This window comes from Apus apus, chromosome 6 (assembly GCF_020740795.1).
Source record: "Apus apus isolate bApuApu2 chromosome 6, bApuApu2.pri.cur, whole genome shotgun sequence".
NCBI classification, from domain to species: domain Eukaryota; kingdom Metazoa; phylum Chordata; class Aves; order Apodiformes; family Apodidae; genus Apus; species Apus apus.
Window position 1 is genome coordinate 39546294 of NC_067287.1, and position 25679 is coordinate 39571972.

At 43.5% G+C, this 25679-nt stretch overlaps 1 protein-coding gene across 9 annotated transcripts in view; it reads left to right on the forward strand.

Moving 5' to 3' along the window:
• AGAP1 (ArfGAP with GTPase domain, ankyrin repeat and PH domain 1) overlaps window positions 1–25679 on the forward strand; it is a 337725-nt gene that overhangs the window by 269752 nt on the left and 42294 nt on the right. For 6 of the 9 annotated variants that reach the window (XM_051623022.1, XM_051623027.1, XM_051623026.1 and 3 more), the window contains 3 exons: window positions 13761–13838; window positions 21319–21473; window positions 24571–24661. In XM_051623022.1, the coding sequence (XP_051478982.1) occupies window positions 13761–13838; window positions 21319–21473; window positions 24571–24661 (324 nt within the window). The remainder of the gene's footprint in view (window positions 1–13760; window positions 13839–21318; window positions 21474–24570; window positions 24662–25679) is intronic. The other 3 variants (XM_051623024.1, XM_051623025.1, XM_051623028.1) reach the window with 1 other exon arrangement.

Consider the following 25679-nt stretch of genomic DNA (forward strand, 5'->3'; position numbering starts at 1 on the left):
ATCTTGCTTGGTTGAGGGATACACTGTAGTGACAGGACAAGGGGCAATGGTTTTCAACTGAAAGAGGGTGGATTTTGATTGGATGCAAGGATGAAATGTTACACAGTGAGGGTGGTGAGACCCTGGCCCAGGCTGCCCAGGGAAGCTGTGGCTGCCCCATCCCTGGAAGTGCTCAACGGCAGGTTGGATGGGGCTTGGAGCAACCTGGGCTGGTGGGAGGTGTCCCTGCCCATGCAGGGAGGTGGAACTAGATGAGCTTTTAAGGTCCCTTCAAGCCCACCCCAGTCTGGGGGTCTGCATGCTGCAGGAAAATGGATGAAACTTTGCTCTTTTGGCCCTTACCATTATTTCTGTTTCCAGTACCATTTTCCCTTCAGCTCCATCCTTCCAAGTTTTTTGGCAGGAAGGGGTCACTGGAGAGTTCCCATTGCAATGTAGCTCAGCCCAAAAATGTTTACCTTTTCCCTTGTCTCTTGTTTATCTGTGCTCTTGGGGCTTCACAACAGGCTTTGCAGTTAATTAGCTACTGACTAATTAAATAGGCACCTGCAGAGCCATATATAAAGCAGTAGAGGTAATTATAGAGATGGAAGACAGTATTTTGAGAGGAATCTTCTGGTTAGAAACAATGCTGTGAGAATTCAAGTGTGTTTAAATACACGATATTTTTGTAGTTCGGGCCTCAAATGAGAGATTCCAGTGAAATGCTGTAAATAACAATCATGTACATTTTCATCCTAAAACCAGGTGCCCAGCAGTGGGAAATAGCCACAATCAGGATTTTTTAAATGTCACCAAGGATTTCTGGAGCATTGTTTTCAGAAAATCCCCACTTGCTAGGGACCATGTACCTAGTTTCACAGAATACTTAAGAGGCCTCAGTGTTAATTACATTAGAACTAAACTAATTGTACCAAAGCATAGATTAATATCTGCTTAATGTATTTAAAAAGAAGGTAAAAAGTAGATTAATGCTCGCCAGATGATTTAAAGAACCTCGTGTGAGGATCCATTGTGATTACAAGGAGAACGTGAAAAATCAATTCATTTTTAGTTGTTTGTCAACTATATTCTTTTTCTCCCAGAAATGCAGTGAGATACCAGTTTGCTCAAGCAAAACTCCTATTAATAATTAGGTCACCGTTGCTTATTGATAACCTTTTGGTCCCTGATGTGAAGTGAGAAGGTAAACTTTGGTGTCAGGTGGATACATAGCAAAGGTTTTCAGTGCAGTACTCTGGTTTATTTCAAACTGAAGAGTACGAGATGAGTTCAGAGCTAGTCTGAGATGAAAAAATAGCTATGGAGGGGATTTGGAGTAGGGATTTGTTTTTTTCTTAACCATAGTGATAGTTATCTGCTGCATTTAGTACTAAAAATATCAATATAGTTTATAGGGGTTTTTATTTGATGGCTATTATTACAAAACTATTCCCAGGTGAGCAGCTGATGACACTTTGAAAATATTAGTAAATAGTGATTAATAATGAACTCCTTGATGATAAATCTATTAATAATGAACTCTGGTGCTTTTCTGCCTGGAAAATATCCCAACAGCTTTTTCACCAGCTGGTTGGCCTCCCAGCTGGTGGACTGTTGCTTTCAGCTGATAATGCAGAGGTGGATGGACTCAGGTAGGAACATTAATTTCATCCAGATTATTTCCTTAATGAAGAATGATGGCAACCACGGCGGAGAAGAGTTTGTCATTACACCTTTGCTTCTGAGTCAGGTTTGCACATGGTGACTGTGGAGTTCCACCAGCAAAAGAGTTTGTCACACCATATGTGTCTTCTGCATGCTGTCTTCAATGGACACAGTGGTGGTGCAAGGAGACCCAGCTTTCATGTATAATTGAAGTATTTCACCATTTGCAATTCCTAATACTAAGGAAGAGGGAAATTTTTCCTTTTTTTTTTTTTTGGCCAGAAATATGTCTTTCAGGCTTTTTATTTCCACCACAGCCTTTGACTGTACGAGATGTTCTTGTTACATATCATCAGGCCCCATAATTTGTCGTAATGCTACTCAATGGCTCGTCTAAAACATGAAAAGGGCCGCTGCCAAGGTTGTTAGGCCCCAAGTTTAACCTGCAAGACTTCTGAAAAAAGAAGAAAAGATTGAGATAAACTGTCCCCCAGAGCCTGAACAGAGCTGGAATAAAATCCACAATGACTTTCTGAGCAGCACAGGAGCCAGAGCGTTGGTCTCTTTGAGCCTCTGCTTGTGAAAATCGTTCTGTGCTTTGGTCCTGCTTGTAGGAGGACGTTGAATATACAAGAAACTTAACTCTGTGGCGCGTTAAGGGGAGAGGATTCGTGTTCGTTCCAGTTATCCTTCCGGAGCAAAGTAGGTCACGGAGACCCTGCGAGGTACAGAAGGGTTTTGTCATTTCAAGGGCAATGCCACGTTCAGCATGGAGGGATTGTCACCTCCTAGCTCTTTGTCCCTACCAGCTCCTCATTTTTCTGAGCCTTATCAGTCCAACATCAGCCAGCGCAGGGTGTTGCAGCCTGAGGTTTTGATTGACAAATCCAAATTTTTATTTTAGCATCATTATTATTGTTGTTGTTGTTTTTGTTTTTTTTTTTTCCTCTTAAAAAGCTTTGGAGAAAGAGGAGGTAAAGATTTTTATCTGCAAGTAAAGGCCCTGCCAAACACTGAGCAACCCCCGTGGTGCTTATATAAGTCAGGAGTCCAGCCACTTCTGCAAGGGAGGAATGGACTGGGTCAAAATGAGAGCTGTGGAAAGGCTGAGAGATTTACTAGGAAAATTTCCCTTTAAATCTCTGTTTATATCTCAGCTGTATGTCTCTCGGGCCAGGTTTCATCATTTCCCCTCCACTTCTTGGGTGGAGCTGCATCCCAGCCAGGCCTGTGCTAGATCAGTCAGTGGGGTGAGGTTGTCCTCTTGGCCAGTTATGCCAACCTGTGAGCTTAAATCAGCACTCAGGAGTTTTCAGGACATGCAGCATGTTCCCATCTCAACCAGAAGCTGACTGTATTGCTTACAGCATTTTTAAGGATTTTATGTCCTCTGGGTGACATGGCTTACCTGGGGAAAAGGTGTTTTATGGCTCTGGAGGGAATCCAGCAGGTCAGCCTCTGGTTGGTGGCTCTGATTTTCTCCCGAGCAGGCTTTGTCTTACCTACAGTAGCACCTTGGTTTTGTTTGGCTTTTCATCCTTTGTTTCTTCACCAAACCCATTGGATCTTGCCTGGCAAGCAAGCAGTCCTTTCCTTGTGCTCACGTGTCCATTAAAAGAAGGAATCTGCCAGTCCATCAGCCTTTGCTAGGCCTGACTGTGTCCTGTTTTGGCAGCCATCTCCTGCTATTACATGTCATTTTTTTCCGCGTGCCATCGGTTACTGTGACTGCCTGCAGGTTGACTCCACGTGGAAGGGAGAGAGTCTCTGCTTTCTTTCAGGGGCTGATGGATGGGTTAGAAGGCTACAGAGGGGCCATGCTGGTTCCTTATGATGTCTGGGGAAATAATTGTCATTAGTCCCACTCCACCTGGGCAATATGGCATGTGCTCCAAGGTGAGATTCTGAAGGACAAGACAAGACAAATCTTCCATCGTTGGAAAGAATAAGAATTCACTTTACCTTAAGTTTGTACTTCTTCTAAACATCTAAACATCATCTAGAGTGTTAGTGTATTTATTTATTAGTTAATTGCTATTTATATCTGCACAACCAGCTTAGCTGTGGTCGGGAGCACTACAAAGTTGACTTAAGAGCTTTCTAATCAAATGTCAAAACCTTTTGAAGGGGTCTTGTAGCAGTCAGAAAACTGGAAAAATGGTTATTATACTTGTAGCTGAAAAGAGGGGATGGAATCCTGAAAAATCTGTGTTGTTTAACCTCATATTGATCTTGTGCCAAACAATGGGAAGGCTGATCTGTGATATGATCAGAAAATAATTTCCGTTGGCAGAGGAAGTAACAGAGTAGTCTAAAGCTCATGCAGGAGATAGTCAAGTGATAAAAAGCTGAGCAATTTTAATGCTACTTTATCACAAATGCTTTTTCCTCCCTTCCTGGAATGTTGGTCTTCTCCATCCTCATTAGTCCTGTTAGTGGGAGTGCAGCCTGTAAGATGTTGCCTCTCCAGGGATGTTTTAGGCCTTATGATGAAAATGTGCTAAAATTTTCTTCTTCATGGTTTGAATGCAGGTGAGCAAGATACAGCAGCACCAGCCTCCTACAGCCTAAAAATAATGGCAACTTTGCAAAGTGCTGTGCTGCATTAAGGCCTGTTTCTGCAAACAGGAAAACCAAATGAAAACTTGTCTGTCAGCTGGAATCTAAAGGGGCACTTCAGATGGTGGGTAACCCTTAGATATGGTGGACTTGACCCGTTGGCAGTCATGTGAAAGCTGGGGGGTTTAGTTGGCTTGGAATATGCTGGTTATTTTATACTTAACTTTTTCAATGACATAAAGAAGTTACCTTACTACTGCTAAGGTATGTGAACGTGCTTAGAGGTCTGATGGGACTCTGTGCGGCTATATTAAGAAATTTTCAAGGTGTGGGTTACAGTGAGGTACCTTCCAGTCCAAATGTGTCACGTGAATATAAAAATCTTGGTCCTTCACTTTGCTCAACTGGCAAAGTTGGACGTTTTGGATGCAATCCCTTGTATTCTGTCTCTGCGTGGTTTTTTTATTTTCTTTCATTAAGCTGGTTTTCCTCATTAGCTAGAAGCAGACACAGTTTTTCAAATAGGAAAAATTACAGCTTGTGGGTACAGAGCTGAAAAATGAGGCAGGAGCAGGTGACCTGTGGGACGCCCAGTGCTCCAAGGGGTTTGCTGCTCTTGAAAGACGGACTTGGTAAAACAGGTTTGACTTCTGCAGGAAGTAGGATGAGACCTATACAACCAATGAGATAAAGCCGCTCTTGATGGACTGCTTATAAATGGAAAATTTCATTCATTTCTCAAGCAGGAGGGGGGCAGATCCTGTCTCACGCTGCCTCAGAAACTCATCCCTCTCTCCCATCCGAGGGGACAATGGGATTTGTGGCATGGGGCACACGGCGGGTTGGAATGCAGAAGCACAGCAGTCTTGACAGCTCCATGTGATGCTGCAGGTTGGATTTTGCCATCACGAAAAATCTATAGACTCTGCTGAGCTTTCTGAAGTCATTAATGCCTTCGTTGTATTGATGATTTCATTTCCGTGCTGGGGCAGCGTGGTCGACCTGCCTGGTTGCAAGCTGCCGCTCCCGTTTTTGTCATCCTCCTCCTCTTTCCCTCTGTGTTCTCCCTCCCCCAGCTGGAATAAAAAAAAAAATTAAAAAAAAAAAAATCCTGTAAATTGATTTGGGGCTCAGCCTTGATAAAACACCAGCATTCAGCCCCTCACGACAGCGTGCCTGTATTGTTAGCTGCTCTTGATTATTTGGCTGCTCCAGCAGAAGCTGCCACATCAGAGTCGGAGGTGTGCAGAGATTAACTGGTGTCTGTCCAACCATTTGTCATACAAATAACAGTGCCAGTAGAGTGAAATACTATAAATCATTTTTTTCCAGGATTGAAACCTTTTATCAGTTGTGTCACTTCCATTATTCAATAAGCGATTAGTAACAGCCATTGTCATTTAGCCATTTAGTAGTTAACAACTGGGAGCTCTGGCTGGGAAAGGAGCCTTTGACACTCGTGTCTGATGTAAATGCAGGGTTTAATATTTCTCTTTCCAGGCAGAATGCAGCCGTCGCTCGGTGTTTTGGTGAAGGCACACAACTTAGACACCAGGCTCTTCATTTGTTGAGCCTCCTGGTGTTGCCTTGTCACACGGCCCCGTAGTGTTTGTGAGTGCCCTGACAAAACAGGCAGGATTTAAAAGATGCAAATGTAAAATTGCATCCTCCTTTTCCCAGCTTCAGAACGAAGGTTCTGAAGCTGCTCATGGTGTCTCCCCGGGGATTGTGCTGCAACCACCGCTTTTGAAACAAATCATATCACAGGAATGATAACCTTCATGTGAAAGCAGCCAGGGAGGCTAACCCTGATCTTGTTGGATTTGTTCAGATGTGTCTGGGCAGATGTTGGGTAATAGCACGTCAAGAATGTCCTCAATTTATGAATTTTACATTTTCCTCTGGTTCGGTTCCAGTGAAAACTTCCAGTAAGTCTAAGGAGCCCCATCCAAGACGTAGGTAAGAGTAGCTTCCTGCCCTTAGAAATCCAGATGCAGCCTGTGGAGAAGAGACCAAATGTTGAATCTGCCATTGGAAAGAATTTTTCTATTCCCACCTCAAATTTAACACAGAAGAGTCTTGATACTTTCTCTGTAGGAAGAGACCTGGGTTAAGACCTACCTGCCTAAAGAGTCTTACACCTTCAGGTCCATCTTAGGTCATGGTAGTAACTGCTGTTTGAGCAGTGAGTTTTGGCAGTTCAGCTAGTTCATCCATGAGCTACTTCTGAAAGGCCCAAGGTTCTCTGTCCCATTGCCCTCTTTGAGGCAGGAGCTTTGTGCTAATGATTTGCATTTGCAGGCATTGGAGAGGCCTGAAATGCAAATGAATGGATTTCCTGCGAGGACACCCGAGCACAGATGTTTTGGTGCTACTAGGTAGGAACTACCTACTTAATTCACAGCCCCAGCAAAGCCTCCATGCCTCAGGTTGTCCTCCTTGCAATGTAGGACCCATGTTTTCAGTGTAGGGCCTGTGTTTCCTCATGGCACCAGGAGAAGAAACTGAAAGTCAGAAGATGACTGTGTCAGTGCAGGCCTGTGTAGAAGCTCAGGCAAAAGGAGATCTTCCCTTCCCACAGGAAGTGACCTTCCTGTTCTAGCACAAGCCTTCAGGTTTATCTAGAAATAATCATTACAGGTGGCTGAGTACTTTGTAGGAAAAGACCTTGACAGGATAGATCTCTCCAACTGGAATCTCTCCAGTGAGGAATCCCTAACCTAACATGGGAAGCTGCACCACAAGCAGAATAAGACACCAAACTGTTGAACACCAAATACTGGCAGATTGTCTGATGCTTATTTTTACAGGTGATGGGACATTAACAGAGAATTCCGGTACAGATAGCTCTGATGGGAGGTAGTGCTCTGCCTGCCCACGTACGGACACGATTCCCAAAACAAACAGAAGGGTTGGAGTGTGTGTGTGCTCCTGGAGAGAGCCTGGCCCTGGAGGGCATATGGCTCCTGAGCCTGCATTGTGGGGTGGAAACACCCCCTGTAAACCTGTTGCTCCAATGCCTTACAAAGAGTCTTTTCCAAAATGGTGTTTTGGAACCATTTGGAACACCTTTAACACAAGTTGTTCTTTGCATGGCTTGCACTGGCTTCTGTTGTTGAGGGGGTTTGGATCCTCCAGTGAAGCTCCCCTGCCTGTGCATTAAAGTTCTGCTATCTAATGATCCTTGGGAGCAGATCCCATGGCTTCTTCAGAAGAGGAAAGTGCCTGTGCTGCTGTGCTTTCAATTCAAGTTCTTATTTGCAGTAGTGAATGGGATGGATTAAAGGTGAGAAAGATGAGAGATGGTAGGAATGGAGATTGTGGTTTCTGTTCAATTTTATAATTGTTTTAAATTTCAAAGTAGAAGATGGAACTAACAAAGTTACTGTAACACCTCATCTAGCAAGAAATTCTTTCCTGTGAGGGTGGTGAGACCCTGGCCCAGGCTGCTCAGGGAAGCTGTGGCTGCTCCATCCCTGGCAGTGTTGAAGGGCAGGTTGGATGGGGCTTGGAGCAGCCTGGGCTGGTGGGAGGTGTCTCTGCCCATGCAGGGGGTTGGAACTAGATGAGCCTTTAAGGTGTCTCCTAACCTAAACCAGTCGGTGATTCTAAAATTACGTTATCTGAAAAGACTTCTATAGACAAGATACATCCCTTCTTTGGTTACAGCGAGGGTAGTCTCTTATTTTAAGGTCATTTTCTAAAATGCTGAACAAAATAAATCCAAGATGAGCAATATTCCCAAGCCTTTGGAAAAATCTAGCTCTTCATCATCTATATCCACAACAAATCTCAAAGGAATAGGAACTGTAAGAATCACAGAAGTGTTCCTACTGCCTGCTTTGTTTTGTTTCTGGGAAGATAACTGGACAGAAGTTGCTGTGAAGCACGCTGATCGTGCAGGGAGCACCTTCCCATCCTGCTTCATACGTCAATATTTTTGCTCTTCAAACAAGTTGGGGTTTTTCTCCCATGTGAGAAAATAAGGGTGCTCTTTTTGGTTTTAATTCAGCCCAATGATAGCACTCTATTGTAGCCTATTTTGTCTTCAGTCAGTATTTCCTCTCTGACGCCTCATATACATTGGAAGAGGGATTTCCTGAAAAAGCAAAGGGGAATTTCCAGCCCCCTGCACTTAAATGCAGGATTTAAATGCTCCTCGGTAGTGGCCTGTAACAAGCAGGATTGTCCCCTCCCTGCCCATAGATAAAACTGATGGTCGAAGCAAGAATAAATCCATCCTGCCGTACAAGTAGTAGTTCTCCATGGGGTAAGCAAGGAAGCACTGTCTCTTCTCACTGAGTCAGTGCTGTGTCTAAACAGCCGAAAGAAGGGAGGCTGGTGGTGAATGTCACCCAGCCCCCGTCTGTCCCACTCTTGCTCCTCTAATCTACCTTTCCTTTGGGTCCCAGGTGCTGAGTTGGATTCAGTGATAGTGCATTTTACATCATACAGTGGTAGCCTTGCCAATAAGAAGTTCAAGGGCCAAGGGGTTTTGATGACACATCGAATCATTAAGGTTGGAGAAGACCTCTAAGATGATCAAGTCCATCTGTCAACCCCACACCTCCATGCCAATTAAACCATGTCCTGAAGTGTCACATCCACATGGACTCCTCCAGGAATGGTGACTCTGTCAGTGCCCTGGGGCAGCCTGTTCCAATGCTTGACCACTCTTTCAGCTAATAAATTTCTCCTCATTTTTTTCCACATGAAACAGGGTTTGTTGTCACAAATGTTATTCCAGTCGTTAAGAAGTCTTGTTTGGTGTCCCATTCCATCCTGGAGTCATACTGGAATACAAGGTGTGGAGTTGAGAAGGGTGGATCCCTCACCATGGCTGGGTTTGAGTGGCATCATTTGAGCTCCAATAATACTCATTACAAACACCAGACTGATCTTGAAATTAAGATGGTGACTAGTTAGTCGGATAGGAATTCAAATCTCTTTGAAATTCCAGAGGGTCCAATACCTTGGATCAAATCTAATTGTCTAGAAGAAAAGAAATTGAGCACCACGGAAGAAGTCTAACAGCTGTAATTTATATTTAGCATTTGGTGCTAAGATACAAAGACACAAGCAGCTTTTCCATGGATGCTTTGTTATTAATCAAAAACCAAACCCAGTGGGCACTGTGCACTTGCATAACTTCTGGATGGTGATTAATACAGGATGATGCCAGGTGATGTTCCCACATTTTCAATTGTAAAGACATGATGGAAACAATATAAACTCCAACTCTTTGAAGTAGATTAAGATGGAGGGTATATATAAAAATACTGTGAAGATAAAAACAACCTTTTCAATCAGTACAGTTTGGGTTGGTTTTCCCCCTTTGAGGTGGGGCCATTGGGGTTTACAGAAAGCCCTGATGGGGCTTTGGAAGGGAAAAAAATCAATGATGATTTTGACAAATCACATTTTGTCACTGAAATATTTTGTTTTCCTCTGCAGGTTTTTATTATTATTATTATTATTAATATTATTATTATCACTATTATTATTGTGTTGGGTTGTTGGGTTTTTTTAGTACAAAAGTGTATCAAAAAAGTAGTAGTCAGGGTGACAAAGCGATTCTCTTCATTCCGTAATCACTCAGCCCAATTGGAGAAACTAACCTTAGGAATTGGTCGATCAAATGCTACAAGCAAAGGACTTGTTTTCCAGTATTGAAGCTGGTGGTCTAGTGATCACAGCCAAGCAATTACAGCCCTGCTAGATAGCATGAGTAGTAGTCATTAAATAATTATACCTTTGATTAGCTGCTTTAACTGTTCGTTGCCTTTGAAATATGATAGTATAATTTAAAGCTTTTATTAAAAGACAATTTTTCTAGGTGGTTGAAAAGGATTTTTGTCTGTGTATAAAAGACCCATAATTTTCTGCTTCAGATAATGAAAACCTGAGAAAAATGTTGCCAATTAACATATACTTGTGTCAATTTGAATCTTGGATGTTTATAGTGTATTGGGAATGCACTGAAATAGTTTAGTGGGTCCTTTACCTGCTGCAAAAGTTTCAGTGGAGAAATATTGCAGGGGAAAAAAAACCAAAACAATTAGAAACATTTTTTAGAAATGTTTTATTAAAATAACTTTTTCCCTGTCACGAGCAGGAGTATGAATGTGTTTTCATTTTTTTTCCTGGATTTGAAACGTTCAAAGCTGAATCTAAGCCAAATGTAATTAACTATTAATGGGATTTGAAGTATTACTTTTAGAGTGTTTTGTGGGTTTCAAATAGAGCACTGGCAAGGATTTCAGTTTCAGAGGAGAAGGGGTTTTTCTATCAGGATTAATGTTTTACTTGTGTTTGGGCTGGGCTGAGTTGTAACTCAGCACTTGTTTTCATTCCTTTTGATGCCCAGCAGCTTGTTTTTCAGAGTGTTCTGGTGTCCAAAAATTATGTACTGAGGGTTATTACTATTAATGGTTATGGAATAACAGACAGCAGTTAAACTTTCTGTATTTTGGCTCCATTTTTTTGGTCTGCTGTGATTTGTGTCCTGGTAACACCAACATGCTACGCAGAAATGGCTAGGAAGTTTAGAGTCACATTCACGTGCTTAAAGAGGTTTTCTTTTGGAAATCTGATTTAATAGATATGCTGTATGCATTTGTGAGGAATTAGAGAAAAGTCAGGTCCTTACTTATACTTTGTAGCTTATTTTTATTTTAATGTTGGCCAGATCTAGAAACACAGCGGATTCAGATTTTTTTACGTTCTAAATGTCATCTATTAGATAAGCATGCTCTTTTTTTTTTTTCTTTTTAGCCCTTTTTAAGGTATTTTTTTCATTGATGCCTTCATGTAGGGGTGTGGGAAACTGTAAACCAGACAATTTCAAGCCCCTTCACAGTCACAGAAACAAATTTACATGGTGTAAGACACTCCTGGGTTGCACCTTAATGAAATTATTTCATTCCTGGTCTTGTTGAGCACAGGACTGTTTGTGACCAGCAAGAAGGGAAAATCTGTAATCCACAGTTTCCCATCCCCAGATGGATGTGAGGAGCTGAGAAAGAACAGGGAGAGGACTGATGTGCACGATCCTTTGGCACCTACGGGGTCCTGAAGTTGATCCTTAAATACCCCTCACGTTTGTCTCTCATTCAGCTCTTGGATCCCCCTGTTTTTCTAGGCAGATGTTACCCAGGTGTTAGATGGCAAAGCTTCCCCGGCCTGTGCTGCAGGAGCCTTTTTCTCATACATCTTCCGAGTCTTTAATTGTTGCACAATAAGAATAAATAAACAGCCATCTGAGGTGAATGGCCAGTGTTATTTATGTTGTGCAGGCGATGAGGAGGTGTTACGTGAAACGAGTGTGGGCTCCGTCCCAGCCCCCTTCCTCCAGCGTGGGTGCAAAGATCCTATTATTTCTGATAATTGCTGCTGAGGGCTGTGGCGTGCCTCATTTAATCAGCAGTGTTCAGCACACTCCAGGGATGTAATTCATGCACACTTTCCCATCCAACATGGCTGACAAGGCTTGGACACACCACCAAACGGCTACATCATTTTTTAATCAGCTATCTGAGGACTATTTATCTCATCAACAAAGAACTCCGTCTTGTGGAGACCAGAGGTGACGTGAACGCGTCTGTAGTTGCTCATTTAAGCGGTGGAGGAAGATTTTTAGGGTGAGACTGTAAATATTAAGACTCTTCTGAGAGTAAAAGCATATTTATGCTTAGCAAGGTATAAAAGAGATGAATTTGAGCGAGTTGAAGGGGGTTAATCTGATGTGTTGTTGCACAGATGATCTTAAGCATCTTCAGAAAACTTGCCAGGTTTCAAACAGATGCATCCTCAGGTCACTCGTGGCTAAGTGTGTGGAAAAAAAGCATCTATTGCTTTTAGAAATGATAGCATGTGATCGTAGGGGGGGTAAACATATTTACTACAAAGCCTAGCCAATCAAAACCAGACAGGAAAAGCAGATTGATTAGCACAGAAGGGATTGCATTCCTATTAAAGAAAGCAAACACAGAAATTATTTCTGCCAGGGGTTGCTCACAGATGTGGAGTTACTGCCTGAACAAATACAAAGATACGTGGTAATGGGGAGTGATTAAGTGTAATTGATTCCCAGTCACTCTGTATCTTAACAAAAGGCTAGTTTTCTTCTTCGTGTACCAACAGACCTGTTCTCACTTGAAAATGCGCACCCCTGAAACACAGAAGCCAGCTTATTTTATGTCCAGCACGTATGTTAGCTGAGCACAGTTCAGCTCCAAGGCAGCAGCAAAGGGAAGCTTGTTGGTGTCTGCAGATGCCCCCCTGGAGCTGCAGCTGAAGCCACAAGCTGTTGCTGCCGTTTTGTTGTAGTGGTGTCGTGGTTTGGGCCCAACATGACAACAAAGGAACAGCCCCATGGCCGCTCACTCAACTCTACTCACACACACACACACGCACTGGGATGAGGACAAAGCTCATGGGTTGAGACAAAGGACACACTCAGCCAGCCAGTCCTTCCTTGGAGTACCTAGCATTAAAGCCTGCAACTTACTTTATTAGAGCAGTATATAGCTCAAGAGTCTAGGGTGTTCAGGCATCTCTCTCCTCCAGCCTTAGCTCTTTAGCTGAAAATCAAGCTTTTTCTTGAAGACCGGAATTACTTCAGGTCACTGTTCCTCTTCTGTGGAAGCAACTGTTTGCTCTGAATTTCACAGGGCATTTAGAAAGTTATCTTAGAATCACAGGAAGAACATTTTAGAGTGGTTGGGTGTCAGTACTCGCTGTGTTGTGCAATGTTCACGTTGTCCTTAATGGCTGAGGAGCATCTGTGGTGAGGGGGAGAATGGCCTTACTCCAGATTTTCTGGAGTACTCTTTTCTGCTAATTGTCAAACAGCAACTGGGAATCTCAAAGTTCGAGGCAATTCTAAACCAGCAAGGGTGTTGCCTCTTGTATAAAGAATATACGTTTGTTGGTGTCCCAAAGAAGCAGTCTGACTTGGCAGTGGTTTGCCTGGGGGGCAAGGGAGGACCACAAACATCAGTTGCATCAGGATCTCCCCAACCAAAATCATTCTCTAAGCTTAATGCTACAAATAACCTGCCATTGCATCATCACCTCAACTTGCAAAGAGGATGATGTGGTTTAAAGGTGAACTACAGGCACTGAGTGATTGATAGAGGCTTTTGGAGCTGTGTTCTGTTGCTCAATCAAATCACATTTCCCAGTAGCTGTTTCCTCTAGTCGTGTATCCTCTGTACAAATGCTGCCTACATACTTTTTTTTTTCCTTCCACTGGTCTGTTTTTGTCTCTTCCAATAGCAGATCCATTCAATCTTGTCAAACCATGTCACACTGTAGAAACAAGATCCCTCTCAGGGAGAGGCTTTCTGTGTCATCCATGGATTGGAGAGGCCGTATGGTCCTGTGTGCATCTTCACATGTTAACAGGCTGGTGCTTGTATTTTACTTCACATGCTATTTTGATGTTTCTTTTTCTCCCCTTTTTCATTTATTTTCTTCCCCCCCCCGCCTCCTTTTTCTTTATTTTTATTCTCTTGTTTGTTTTTTCTTCCCCTTCTGCTCTCTGGACGCAGCCAAACGCAAAGCTTGGAAACTAAACCGTGTTGGTAGCCTGCGAAATATATACAGCAGCAGCAGCACCAACACTGAAGGTAACAAACCCACCCCTTGTAGATCAACATCTCTCTCACCCCTCTTTTTTTACACCCCCTTTTCCAAAGAATTGCCCTCTCTCCCTTTCCCAGTGCGGGCATGGACACCCAGGTTGCCCAAAGCATGTGTGCTTCCATCTCGTGTTTACGGAGTCATTCCAGTTGGTCTTTTCATCCTTTTTTGTTTCTGCGTTTTATTTTGCCATTCATGTTCCTTTCAGCTTACTTAAATTTTGACCTTTCCCTCTAGTCGTGGAGTGGTGATGTTTAAATTACTTCAGGAACCCTTTTATTTTATTTATTTATTTCTATATATATATTTTTTCCCTTTCTACACGCGGGCACTCAATGTAATCTTTCCCAAGTTATTACAGTTTTTAAAAGTGTTAGTATCAGGTGTAATGATCTGTAGCCAAATACAATAGTGTGCCGTGACATTTAAGTAACAGTCTTAATTTGTTTTGTGCAAGCCTTCTCCATAATGCTCTTTGCAGCTCTAATCCAAAGGCGAGACAGTGCCGGGTCATTTGCATGTGCTGCTCTTGCTTGTAAATTCCGTATATTGTTGTATTTCGAAAGGTCACCTGGTGCCAAAGTTCACAAATTGACTTACATTGCTTTTTTCCCACCCAAGACAGCCATCATGCCTTGTATAGAACAGCACACTGCATTTTATATTTCCCCACCACCTTCATTTGAACAACACAATTATAAACTTCCTTCTGGTTTCCTTTTTTTTTCATTATTATTACAAATGTCAAAGGTCAGAATTACTTGGAAGCCAGGCAGGGAGAGGGGAAAAAACTCCCCCCTGACCATCTCCAGCAGCTTGTAAGAGGGATGGCATAGGAAATGGGGAATGCAAAATAGGTCACAACTCAGTAATCTCCCTGTAAAGGAGGGGGGAATATTTTTTTCCCCTTCACTTAAGTGCCAACCAAATGGGTCAAGTAATCGCGAGCTCATGCCCTCACACTAATTGACTTATTTGAGAATTATTAGAACTGTAATATTTTTCTTAATGTCACTGTTTTCTGGGCTGTTGATTTTAGTGATTGCCAAGCGGTGGCATTAAATCTCTGGTAAATTTTAAATTGCACACTCATTCTGTAAACAAGTCCCTCTGTTCACATCCTGATCATTAACCTTTGGTGATTTATATCACCGTCCTTTTTGTGCACAATTACTGCTCGGATTGCCCTCGGATGCTTCGCTCTCCCTGCCAAACAGAGTGGACGTGGGAAACAAAAGTGGGATTTTCCTGCAGGTTGTTAAGGAAGCTTTTTTTTTTAAATTAGAATTTGGTTCATTTCTTCATGTAAATGTAAAATCGCTCCCTGTCAGAGCAACAGTTACCAAACTCTCTGGTCCTTTTGTTACCTTCTCAAGTGTGACATGTGAAATAGGAAATGAGAGAAGATGTGTTGGACATTAATACATTTTGGGTTAGTTTTTAATTTAATAGGAAACTAGCTTGATACTTTTTAATGCTTGGTAATTTTCTATCTATTTGCTGTTCTTTCTCTCCCAGCCAGATCCTTCTCCTACTCAGTGTTTGTTGTGACAGGTTTTCTGCTTGAGAAGCTTGTGGTTTTATATCTACCTGTTCTGAGCTGCAACAGGGAGACAAGTTTAAGTTTCCCTTGTGTTTCACAGATAAAGATTTAAATTTGTTTACAGCCTGTCTAGTTTGAGCAATCTTCCTCTTACTGATCAAACTAAGTATCAAAGGCACCTTGGATAAGCAGAAACATATTCCTCATGGCCATGGCCCCAAGAGTTTTGGGACGTATCAAACCAGGATCCTGAAATTAGGCAGATGTAGCTTTTTTTTTTTTTTTTTTTAAGTATTATCCCCACTCCAAACGGACCAGTCAGTGTTCTCCATCCCTTTGCAGCTTTGAGCTGGTACCTTGAGCCTTTGTGTGAAAGCTGGAATAGTGAGACATGCAAATGTCGAGTTAATGAGCACTGTAAGTATTAAAAGCCACATGTTTAGATAATTATGCCTTCAAAAAAGAGAACGATGATAGGAAATGACAGCCCAGAATAACAAACCTGCTTTGGTCTGAGCGCATGCTCGCTCGGTTGCACTTCACCTTTTTACAGACCAAAAATACTCCTGCAGTCCCATTTTTGAAAGCTTGATCTGGAAAGCAGCCTCTCTAACAATTTGTGATTCATTTTTAGGCATCCTGGATGCTTCCAGGTAGCACAGTCTCTGATGGAGAATGAGAAATCTGCAGCTGCTCTATAGATGCGTGGCAGAAGGATGGAGCTCAGTGTGGTGGGTCACCTTCTGCTGTGCACCATGCTAAGCTGAGGGTCCTCCTTCAGTGTAGCTCCTCTCTTGTGGTTCTGTGACACCAAAAATAACTGTGTTCCTGGTGGGTCTGTCCTGGCCACACAGGAGTGAGGAAGGGATTTTCACAGAGGGTGTAAGAGCACAGCTGGACTCTTAACTTCTGAGGGCAGAGAGAAACAGGGTGTCATGCAGCTATGTCCCCAACTCTTCCTCCATCAGTTTTGGATAATTGCAATAAATTTTACTTCCCTTAATTTCAGAGTTTCCCTAAAACTCTTGAACTTTTGTGGGCTTTTTTTCCATAGGGAGTCATTGACAACTGAGAAAATCCTACCTCCTCCTCACTGTAGGCAGCCAGGCTTTAAGCAATCTTTTGATTCTCTAATATGTAATATCAGTGTGTTGTACTTACAACAGCCCCTGCTCTGACTTTTAAGACAAGCTGGAGTCACTCGTACCTGTTACCATAGCATTACTGTTAAAATACGGGATTATTTATTCCTATAGCAACGGATTTGGGGAGAATTTAAGAAGTGAACCATGTTAGGAAAAGCAAAATACTAGCGTAGGCTCACATACTGCACGGACTGGATTTTAAAATTCCTTCATGGATCTCTTCAAACTGTGTGGTGTTGGCATCCAAATAAAGCACCAAGAACATATGGCGGGGGGGCTCAGTCCCTTGAGCTAGAAACCAACCTTCCATCTCCAGTTTGCCACTCAGGGGTAGCAATATGAAACGGTACAAATTCTTCCTGTGGAACACAACCTTTATCAAGAGCTGTGGGCAAGCATTGGCAGAGCTGTCTTGTCCTGATAGGGTTGATTTTCAAAACTAATTAGATTTAGACACTGGGTTTGGAAAGGCGAGAGAAGTATTAGCATAGTCATGCCCAGTGGGACGTGGCACAAATATTTCCTTAATTGAGGCTGCTAATAAACATCCTTCTCTTCCAACTTCAAGGATTAATTTACACCGAGTGGCAGAAGGTAAGGACAGTTAGCATTCTGTAGTAGGTAACTAGCACTTGTCTCTGTTGTAAACAAGTAGCATTGTTGTAAACATCTAATGCTGATTGCTGGGGCAGGTTTTTGTTCTCATCCTTTTGACACTTTGAAGGGTTATTAGGAGGGTTCTTGAGCAGAAGAGATGTTTGAGAGTGGGAGGAGGGCGTGATGAAAAGGGAGTTTAAATAGGTCTCGGTATTAGTGGAGGCAGGCTTGACTGGGTTTCATACTGTAGCCTCAGCTCTTGAAGATGCTTCACGGGTGTTTGAAATAAGCCATTGAGGATCTTTTGGTTCTGCACTTGGCTTCTTGTTTCCTGAATTTGTTTCCTGACTTCTTGTTTCCTGCGGGAGCAGCAGCATCCACCAGACGTGGTCCAGGAGTTGCTGGGAATTGGCAGCAGCACCAGATCTTCTGAGGGCAACCACATTGGGCAAAGGGGCAAAGGCACAACCTGGCACCTACTGGAAGAAGCTGGGTGGCTGGAAGCCAGGAGATGCAGTTTTATTTCCAGTTCTGGCAAAATATTCCTGTATGCCTGTGAGAAATGCCTTAAGCCTGGCAAGTCTGGCTTTTTCCCCATGGAAAAAGAGATTTTGGGTTATTTTCTTTAGAAGCAAACTTTTGGGGTGGGTGTTACTTCTGCCTGGAGAGTGTCCAGCAGAAAGGCTCCCCCTGTCTTCTGTTGACTTCAGGCTGTGCTTGTGGTTACCCACCACTGGTGCAAAGTGTTGGTGGCAGTTTGTGCCATTGTTAATGTTCAGAGTAAAAGATGTGGGGAGTGAAATTTGTGAAGGAGCTGAGACATTCACATCATTTAGAACCACTCGTAGGGGACACCAAAAGCTGTAACTGCTTCTGGACATGTTTTCCCTACATTTTAGGAGACTTAATTGACTTACCTGGAACAAGTTACAGACTAATTGTATCCTGTAGTTATTTTCAGTGTCTTTTTCTAAACCTACAAGCAGTAACCCCAGGTGTTGGTGCAGGAATGCAGTGAGACCATGCCCAAGTGGTTGGTTTCCCTTGCACAGCCCTTTGCTTCCAAGAACTTGTGTATCTTGTTGCCTCTGAGTGGCTGGGCTGCAGCAGTGCCCATCTCTTGGCAGAGCAAAAGAAGTGTTATAAATGCAGCAACTTTACTGAGGGTGGTGAAAGCAGCATGTGCAGCATCAGCAGGGGTACCATGCAGGTTCTTGAAGTGGTGTGGTGGGTTTCCTAAAATACCCTCATTCCCTGCCCACTTCCGCTGCTCCTCTAAAAAACAAAGTAAGTTATACCATCAGAATCAGCTCGTTTCCCATCCCAACCACCCATTCCCACTTCAAAAAAAGGGGGGAAGACAAACAACATCAACAAAATTATAGACATCTCCTGTTGCTAATAACTTCCAAATGGAAATGGGTTGCAGCCTGTTCTTTGCACTTTAACCCTTTGCCTGCTGGCCTTCCAGGAAGTAATTGATGACTGATTGGCCCATTAACCCTTTTTAAAAAAAAATAAAAAGTTTGACAGCCTGGACTTGTGTAATGAGGAGGGATTCCTGGGGAAATCAAGTTGATGGCTGAGTTGCTTGCCCCTGAGGATGCAAAATTAGCCCCGCGGGACCCCGTCTGCATAGAAACTGGACACAATTAGTGTAATATCCGGTGTTATTAATGTAGTTTGGAGTAATTGGGCAGGTTGATTTCGACAGGTTGATGGTGCTAAGATACTATTATCGTGGACCTTTCAATGAATAACAGTTAAACGTGGAAAACTGTTTTAATAAAATGTTGTGATTGGGCTCAGAGGGATTTAAACAGCGCAACCTGTAATTTTGCCAAAGAGTAAAACTGAACCATTTCATCCTGCTGCCTGGATTTTCCTGGGTGGTTAAGGATGTTCCACATTTGCCGTCCTTCTGGTGTAAGCACTGCCCTGTGGGGGACGTGGGGCAGGTGCTGCTGCTTTCTTTCCCAGTTGTGCTTAGCAAAGAGCATTTGGTGTGTTCAGGCAGCAGACGTGTTCCTGAACACAACTGGCACGGCTGCTTGTCACCTGGGATGAGCTGGTTCAGGACTGGTGCTCTCTGAAGCTACCCCTGTGTGCTGGTTGAGTAGGAGTTAGATACCAGGTAGTTACGCATTGAGAAGTCACCCCTGCCACGTGCACCAGACAAATCTCCTCATGTTCTTCTGTGTCTTTGCTTCCCCGCTGGGCCTCTTCACTGCTTGGAGAGGAGACTTGGGGCATTTTAAATTTGAGGTGGCAAAAGGCCGGTCTTCTCGAGCAGGCACCTCCTTCAGCTGCTGCCGGGCCTTGGGCTCACACAGGAACGGTATGAAAATCTGATGCAGTCTGGAGCAGAGCTGAGGGTGGGGAAGGGAATGGCCGAGGCAGCCGGGCAGGAGGTGCTGGACATGGAGGGAGGCCTGGAAAGCCCTAGTGTGGCAGGATCCCTGCCACAGCATGTTCTGAACGTTTAATGGCCAGCATTTGGGAATCCTCCTTTGGTGAGACTTAGGAGTACACATTTTGGCTGCTTAGAAGCCACTGAAAAGCCAAAGCCTGAGGAATTTCTGAAATTGGCCTCTACAGGGGCTGCTTCGGGTGGGATTCAGATTTTCCTGTTCTCTTCCTTCACCATCGTTCACTGTTTGGTTCAGTGGATGAAGGCTCCTGCCTGTGCCCTCCCCACTGCCCCAGGCCACCCCACTGCCCCCCTAGTATAAGACCATGACTGGGGTGTCCTGCAGGAGACAGCACGTGGGCCTGAGCATAATTTTCCTTCATGTTGAGTATTTCCTCTTACACCTTCCTCAGAAACGCTTGGAGGCTCTGTTTGATAAATGATGTTTTTTTCCCATAGTTAGTTATAACATTTTGGATGCTTATCCCGCCTGTTTGTTGTTAGCACTGTGTGGCTGAAGTGAAAAGTACTCATAGCTGTACAGAGGCATCATTTCCCTTCTCTTTCTTGTCCCACATATCCCACACACTGGTTTGTTTCATTTTTTTAGCAAAACTGCAGCTTCATGCAGCTCATTCACCTGGAAATACCCTTCACCTCCGTGTTTATTCTCACCCCAAGGTGCAAAGTAACCTTTTTTTGAGACTTCATTAAAGCAGTGTAGGTGCTGGCCTTGCTAGCATGGAGTTCATCAAAGAAAAGCAGCTGTCCCACAGGCTGAGGTGATGCCTGCCAGTGAGCAGCAGCACTGGCTTTACAGCTGGATCTGTCACTTATCTTGGTGTGCTTCTGGGTGACAAGGTAATGCAGGAGTTTCATGGCTCTGAATAGATAATAAGTCATTAGCAGACAGGGGAGTGCAAATGCTCTTTCTAAAGCCCATTATGGCTGATATTCACCAGAACTTTGTGCTCTATTATTTCTGTTCCTTTCATGCTTCATGCCTGCCCTTCCCAATTCCTCTTGCTCTGTTTCAGCTTCCTTGATTTTTTTTAATTTGACTTTGGTGTCCCATGTGTAGTTACGAGGATAGGTCCATTTAGCTCAGTTCTGCTGGCTATTTTCCTGCTCTGCAATCTTCTGGCCTGAATACTTGTCCTTATCCTCTAGGAGCCCCAGGGCTGTTTCAGTGACCCTTTCTGCTAACTCCTCACATCATTTTCTCATCTCCCGTGTCGAACCTGAATGTTGAATAGGTTGAACTGATTTTAAGCCTGTATTATAACCCACTGCGTTTGTGCTGGAGACTAGAAATTTAACATACTCACTTTTAATACATCCATGCATGTAAACAACTGCTTGAAGGGAGAGGGTAAATTGTCCAATTTTCTGTGTTGTCAGTTCTTTGTAGTGCATTCATCTTTTCAGTGATTTGTGACACACTTTGGTTTTCACAACAGCAGCTCAACTCTAAGTAATGCTTTGTGTTAGAGGCATGTATAGACTCGACACCAAACATACACAGGAAAGGAATATTTACCCAAAACAATACTTTATCTGCAGAAAAAGAGAGAGAGAAGCAGCAGTGGAGCCACAAGTTGTTTTCTGATGGAGAGTCCTGGCTATATCTTAGCCTCTAACCTCCAATGGCTGGACCTGCATTTGCTTGTGACGTTGCAGAAATGCTCAAGCAAAATTGCTTAGGCCTGGCTATCAATATCCTTAAACTTCTCCTCTTATTGCCTGGTTTTGTTTTGTTTTGTTTTTTTCAGAACAAGAAGAAAACTTTGAGTTTATCATTGTCTCTCTCACCGGCCAGACTTGGCACTTTGAAGCTACCACATATGAAGAAAGAGACGCCTGGGTACAAGCCATAGAGAGTCAGATCTTGGCCAGTTTACAGTCATGTGAGAGCAGCAAGAACAAGGTATGGTGCTCAGAGTAATACTGAAAATAATTGGTTGAGCTTTAAAAGAGAAGCAAAGTCCATAACTCTGAATTGTAAGCCTGTCCCCCCAGAGATGTGTGGTGTCAGGCACACCACAGAGCAGCACTGGAGCTGCAGCCATCTCTCAGATACTTTGAGACAGCTGGTGCTGTAGCCAGTTCATTTTTTACAGCAATGGAGCTGATGGAGCTCCTGGATGATCTTCTTTGCCTTCAATATTGCTCTTAAAATTTTGATTGAAACTTGGGGTCGGGTCATGGAGTCCCTGCTGGGAAGTTGTACAGCATGGTCACTGCTGGTTTGCTTCAGGTCAGTCTGCAGGAAGCACTTCAAGAAAAGCCTGTCTTGGAGAGGAGCGGAGCCATCCAAAACCTAGCTCATTTAGTCAAATTTCTACTTAACATTGTATGGGTTTGTGCCTTAACTAATGTAACAGAAAGCACATCCAGAAGCAGTTCATCAAAGGTTTCTGGGGGAAGAAGGACATGGCCTAAGATGAGGCCTCTACCTTGCACTACTTTCATAGGATGACAAAAGTATTTTGTTCTCCCTTTCTGTCTAAATAAAGAAACAGAAGGTAAAAAAGTGAGACTTGTTCAGCCATTGCTCATTTTTGGAAGGGCAGAAGTTCTGCTTCCGGAGTCTCTGTGTTTGCAAACACTTCACAACTGGAGAGCAAGATGTGGAGTAGTTGTCGTGGTTTTGGACCCAACACAACAACAAAGGAACAGCCCCACAGCCGCTCACTCAACTCCCCCCACACACTCTGGGATGAGGAGGACAAAGCTCCTGGGTTTGAGACAAAGGACAAACCTTGAGACAAGGACCTCAGTCTTCACCGATTAAGGTCCTGGGCAAAACAGACGTAACTTGGGGAAAAAATAATAGCTTAATTTCACATTAATCAAACACCCACAGGACACAGACTCACCCAGAGCAGGGCTTGCACATGTCACCCCACCCCTCCCTTCTTCCCACCCAAATCCCTTTGTTCCCGGTTTCTCCCCCTCCTTCCCCCCAGCAGCACAGGGGGATGGGGATGGGGTTTAGAGTCAGTTCACAGGCTGGTGGTTCCTGCTGCTCCTTCCTCCTCAGGAAGAAGGATTCCTCACAGTCCTGCCCTGCTTCCCCACGGGGTCCCTCCCATGGCAGAGGCCTCCACCAACCTCTCCTCCATGAGTCCTTCCCACCAGATCCAGAGCTGCTCCAGCCTGGGCTTCTCAGAGTCCCAGGTGCTTTGGGAACAAACTCCCTTTGCGCCAGGATCTTCCAAAGCTGAGCAATCAGAGTCCACAGTCAGCAAATCCACAGGCCACAAAATCCAAGTCCAGTGGCCAAGTTCACCCCTCCTGGCACCTTCAGGGAATGTCCCACCACGTTCCTCCACGAGTGCAGGGGCACAGCTGCCATCTCGCCATGGGCTGCAGGGAAACTTCTGCTTGGGCACCTTCTTCCCCTTCTTCCTCACCAACCACCAGCACCCTTTGCCTCCCCAGCACAGCTCTTCTCCCCCTTCTCTGCTCAGGTGTTATGTTTATTCTTTCGTATGTTAATGGCAGAGGTTCATCCATTGTCCCTCTGATGGCTCCTTGGCTGGTTTGGAGCAGGGGCAGCTTCTCAGCTTCTTACTGGAGCCACCCCTGGGGCCCTTTCCCTGCTACCAAAAAACCTAACAAAACAAACCAGAACAGTAGTACTGGAGGGAGAGAAATGAAAAGGAATTGTTCAGACCTGAAGATCCTTTGACATTATCCACCTCACAGATATCTTTCTTATATTGCAAGGAGACTCGTATTTTGAAATGAAGGCCTGCTTTGATTGCCCTGATCTACCAGAGCAGATCAGACACCAGTAATTATCATCATCATCATATAGTTTAATCTCCATTTTGCGTAAAAATTGTATTTATTTCCAATATTTAATTCGGAGATAGAGAAAAATCACTGCTTTGGGGGTTTTGTTGCCTTTCTTGGGTTTACATGTTCAACTGTGTGTGTTAAGGGAGCACAATAAAGGAAATTTGCACACTAGCATCTATAAATTATTAGTATAAAAGGGAATAAAGAGTACCTGCTAATATTTCCTATGCAGTGCCCACAGGGAAGATTGGCCTTTGTGTATATTAAATATTCTTTTGAAAGAGAGAATCCATTGATAAGATGATGTGTGTACTTTGATACGATGTGTGTGTGTGTGGAGCTTTGGGGGTTATTTATTCAATGCTCAGAGTTTGTTTTTTTATTTCCTCTGAAGTATTACTGAGGTCTCCAAACATGTCAGAAGAACTAGCTGGAATAGCCAAGTGTAGTTAATTGGGGAGATTTAGTAGATGTCCCACTGGTGGATCAAGAGGATGTATCTCCACATGGTCATACTTAAACCTGGTCTTCATCCTGCTTAAATCAGTTCATCACAAAGTGTCCATCACTTGCTACAGGTGACAAAATTCCTTCTCAGCAAGTCAACAAGAAGGTTTAGGTGGGTAGAGCTGAACTTCTTGGACATTGTGACAGTCTCTCCAGGTCCAAGTAGAGGTCACTGTCAGGTGATCATGGAGAGAATGTAAATGAGAGCCATCTGATTAAATCTGACCTTTTGATGATTAAAAGGTTTCAGTTACTTTTGCAAACCACCCCTTAGTCTTCATTAGCAAAAGCATAATCATCAATAACAGAAATAGATTTTATAAAATAATATTCTTATCTAGTTTATCTGCAGAAGCAAACCTACACTGTCACTATGATTCTGTGAGTGGCAGGGTTGATTTTCAAGCTCAGTTTTCCTCTGTGTGGTCTCCCCACTTGTTGGAATCCAGGCTAGAGACCCCAAAACACTGGGAGCTCCTGAACAGGGTGGAAAGACCCCTGGGAGGAATCCTGAGTTGGACTTGCAGTGCTTGGAGCTGCCAAAGGGTCAGCATTTCTTAAGAGGCAATCCAAGAACTTGAGGTTCCTCAGTGGTACTGATTCCAGCCTGGTCCAAGCTTTGGGTTTTGCCGTTTGTTCAGCTGGCAGTTGTGTCATCTGGTGGTCTTGGGTTCTTCTTTGTTGCTTATGCTTCTCTTTCCATCTCACAGTCCCGCCTGACCAGTCAAAACGAGGCCATGGCCCTTCAGTCCATCAGGAACATCAGAGGCAACTCCCACTGCGTGGACTGTGAAGCACAGAGTAAGTACCATGACCTGGCCTCACACAATCTTCACCAGACCACTTTTTCTTTACCAGGACCTGGGTGAACACCCACCACCGGCTTTTTCTTCCTTGGTATTGGGCTCCCTCTGTTGTTTTGAGTCTTCTTGGCTTTCAGACTTTGTGATGTGAATTCATCTTTAGTAGGTGCTGTGTCAGATGCAGCCTCATATGTTCCCCTGTTTTTTCACAGGTCACTCTAAATTTCAGCATTTCTTTCCAGAAAAGGAAAAAGTAGCTTGCTGTTTTACATCAGTTACTTCTGTTTTCCTCCTGTTTTGGGTGGAGAGGGCACATGTGCCATGGTAATATTTTCAAAGAGGTAGAGCTTAATTGGTTGGTTTTTTGGTTTGGTGTTTTTAGGGTTGCTTGTCAGAAGAAACCAAAGTCATTGCTCATTATATCTGGATACTAGAAAACTGATTTGGGATATTTTTTTTTTCACCCCTTTGTGTTTCTTTCCCTTTTTTGTTGTTTAAAACATATACTTAGTGTTCAGAAAGGTCTTCTCAAGAACACTTTGAGCTGTGGTTCACCTTACTAACCCTGGCTGAGGTCATTATTCTGGTGCTCTTTAGTTCCAGGGGTTTGCAGCAAAGCCGCGAAAAGAAAGTACTCTTGCTCAAAAGCAATTAGTTGTAGAAGCACAAGGATTGAGAACTTGTGCATTTTTATTTCTTTGGTATTTGAAAGTCAGAACTTTTCTGATTTTTACATGTGCTTAAAATGGAAAAATACTCATTTTTTGGGGTGTATATATATATATTTTAAGACTTGCTGTTCAGGATTTTGACTACTGGTGTGAACCATTCCAACCCATTTAAAATAAAATCTAAAACAAAGATTTTTTCCAGTCCATACTGGATGTTTAATCAGAAAAATGATTGTGCAAGAAGCAGCACTTTAGTTCTCTCTTCCTTCAGCCAGGTTGTTTTGCATCCAGATTGCTTCATGGGTCAAGCTGGCCACACGTGCACGGTGCCAGCAGCAGGGGCGT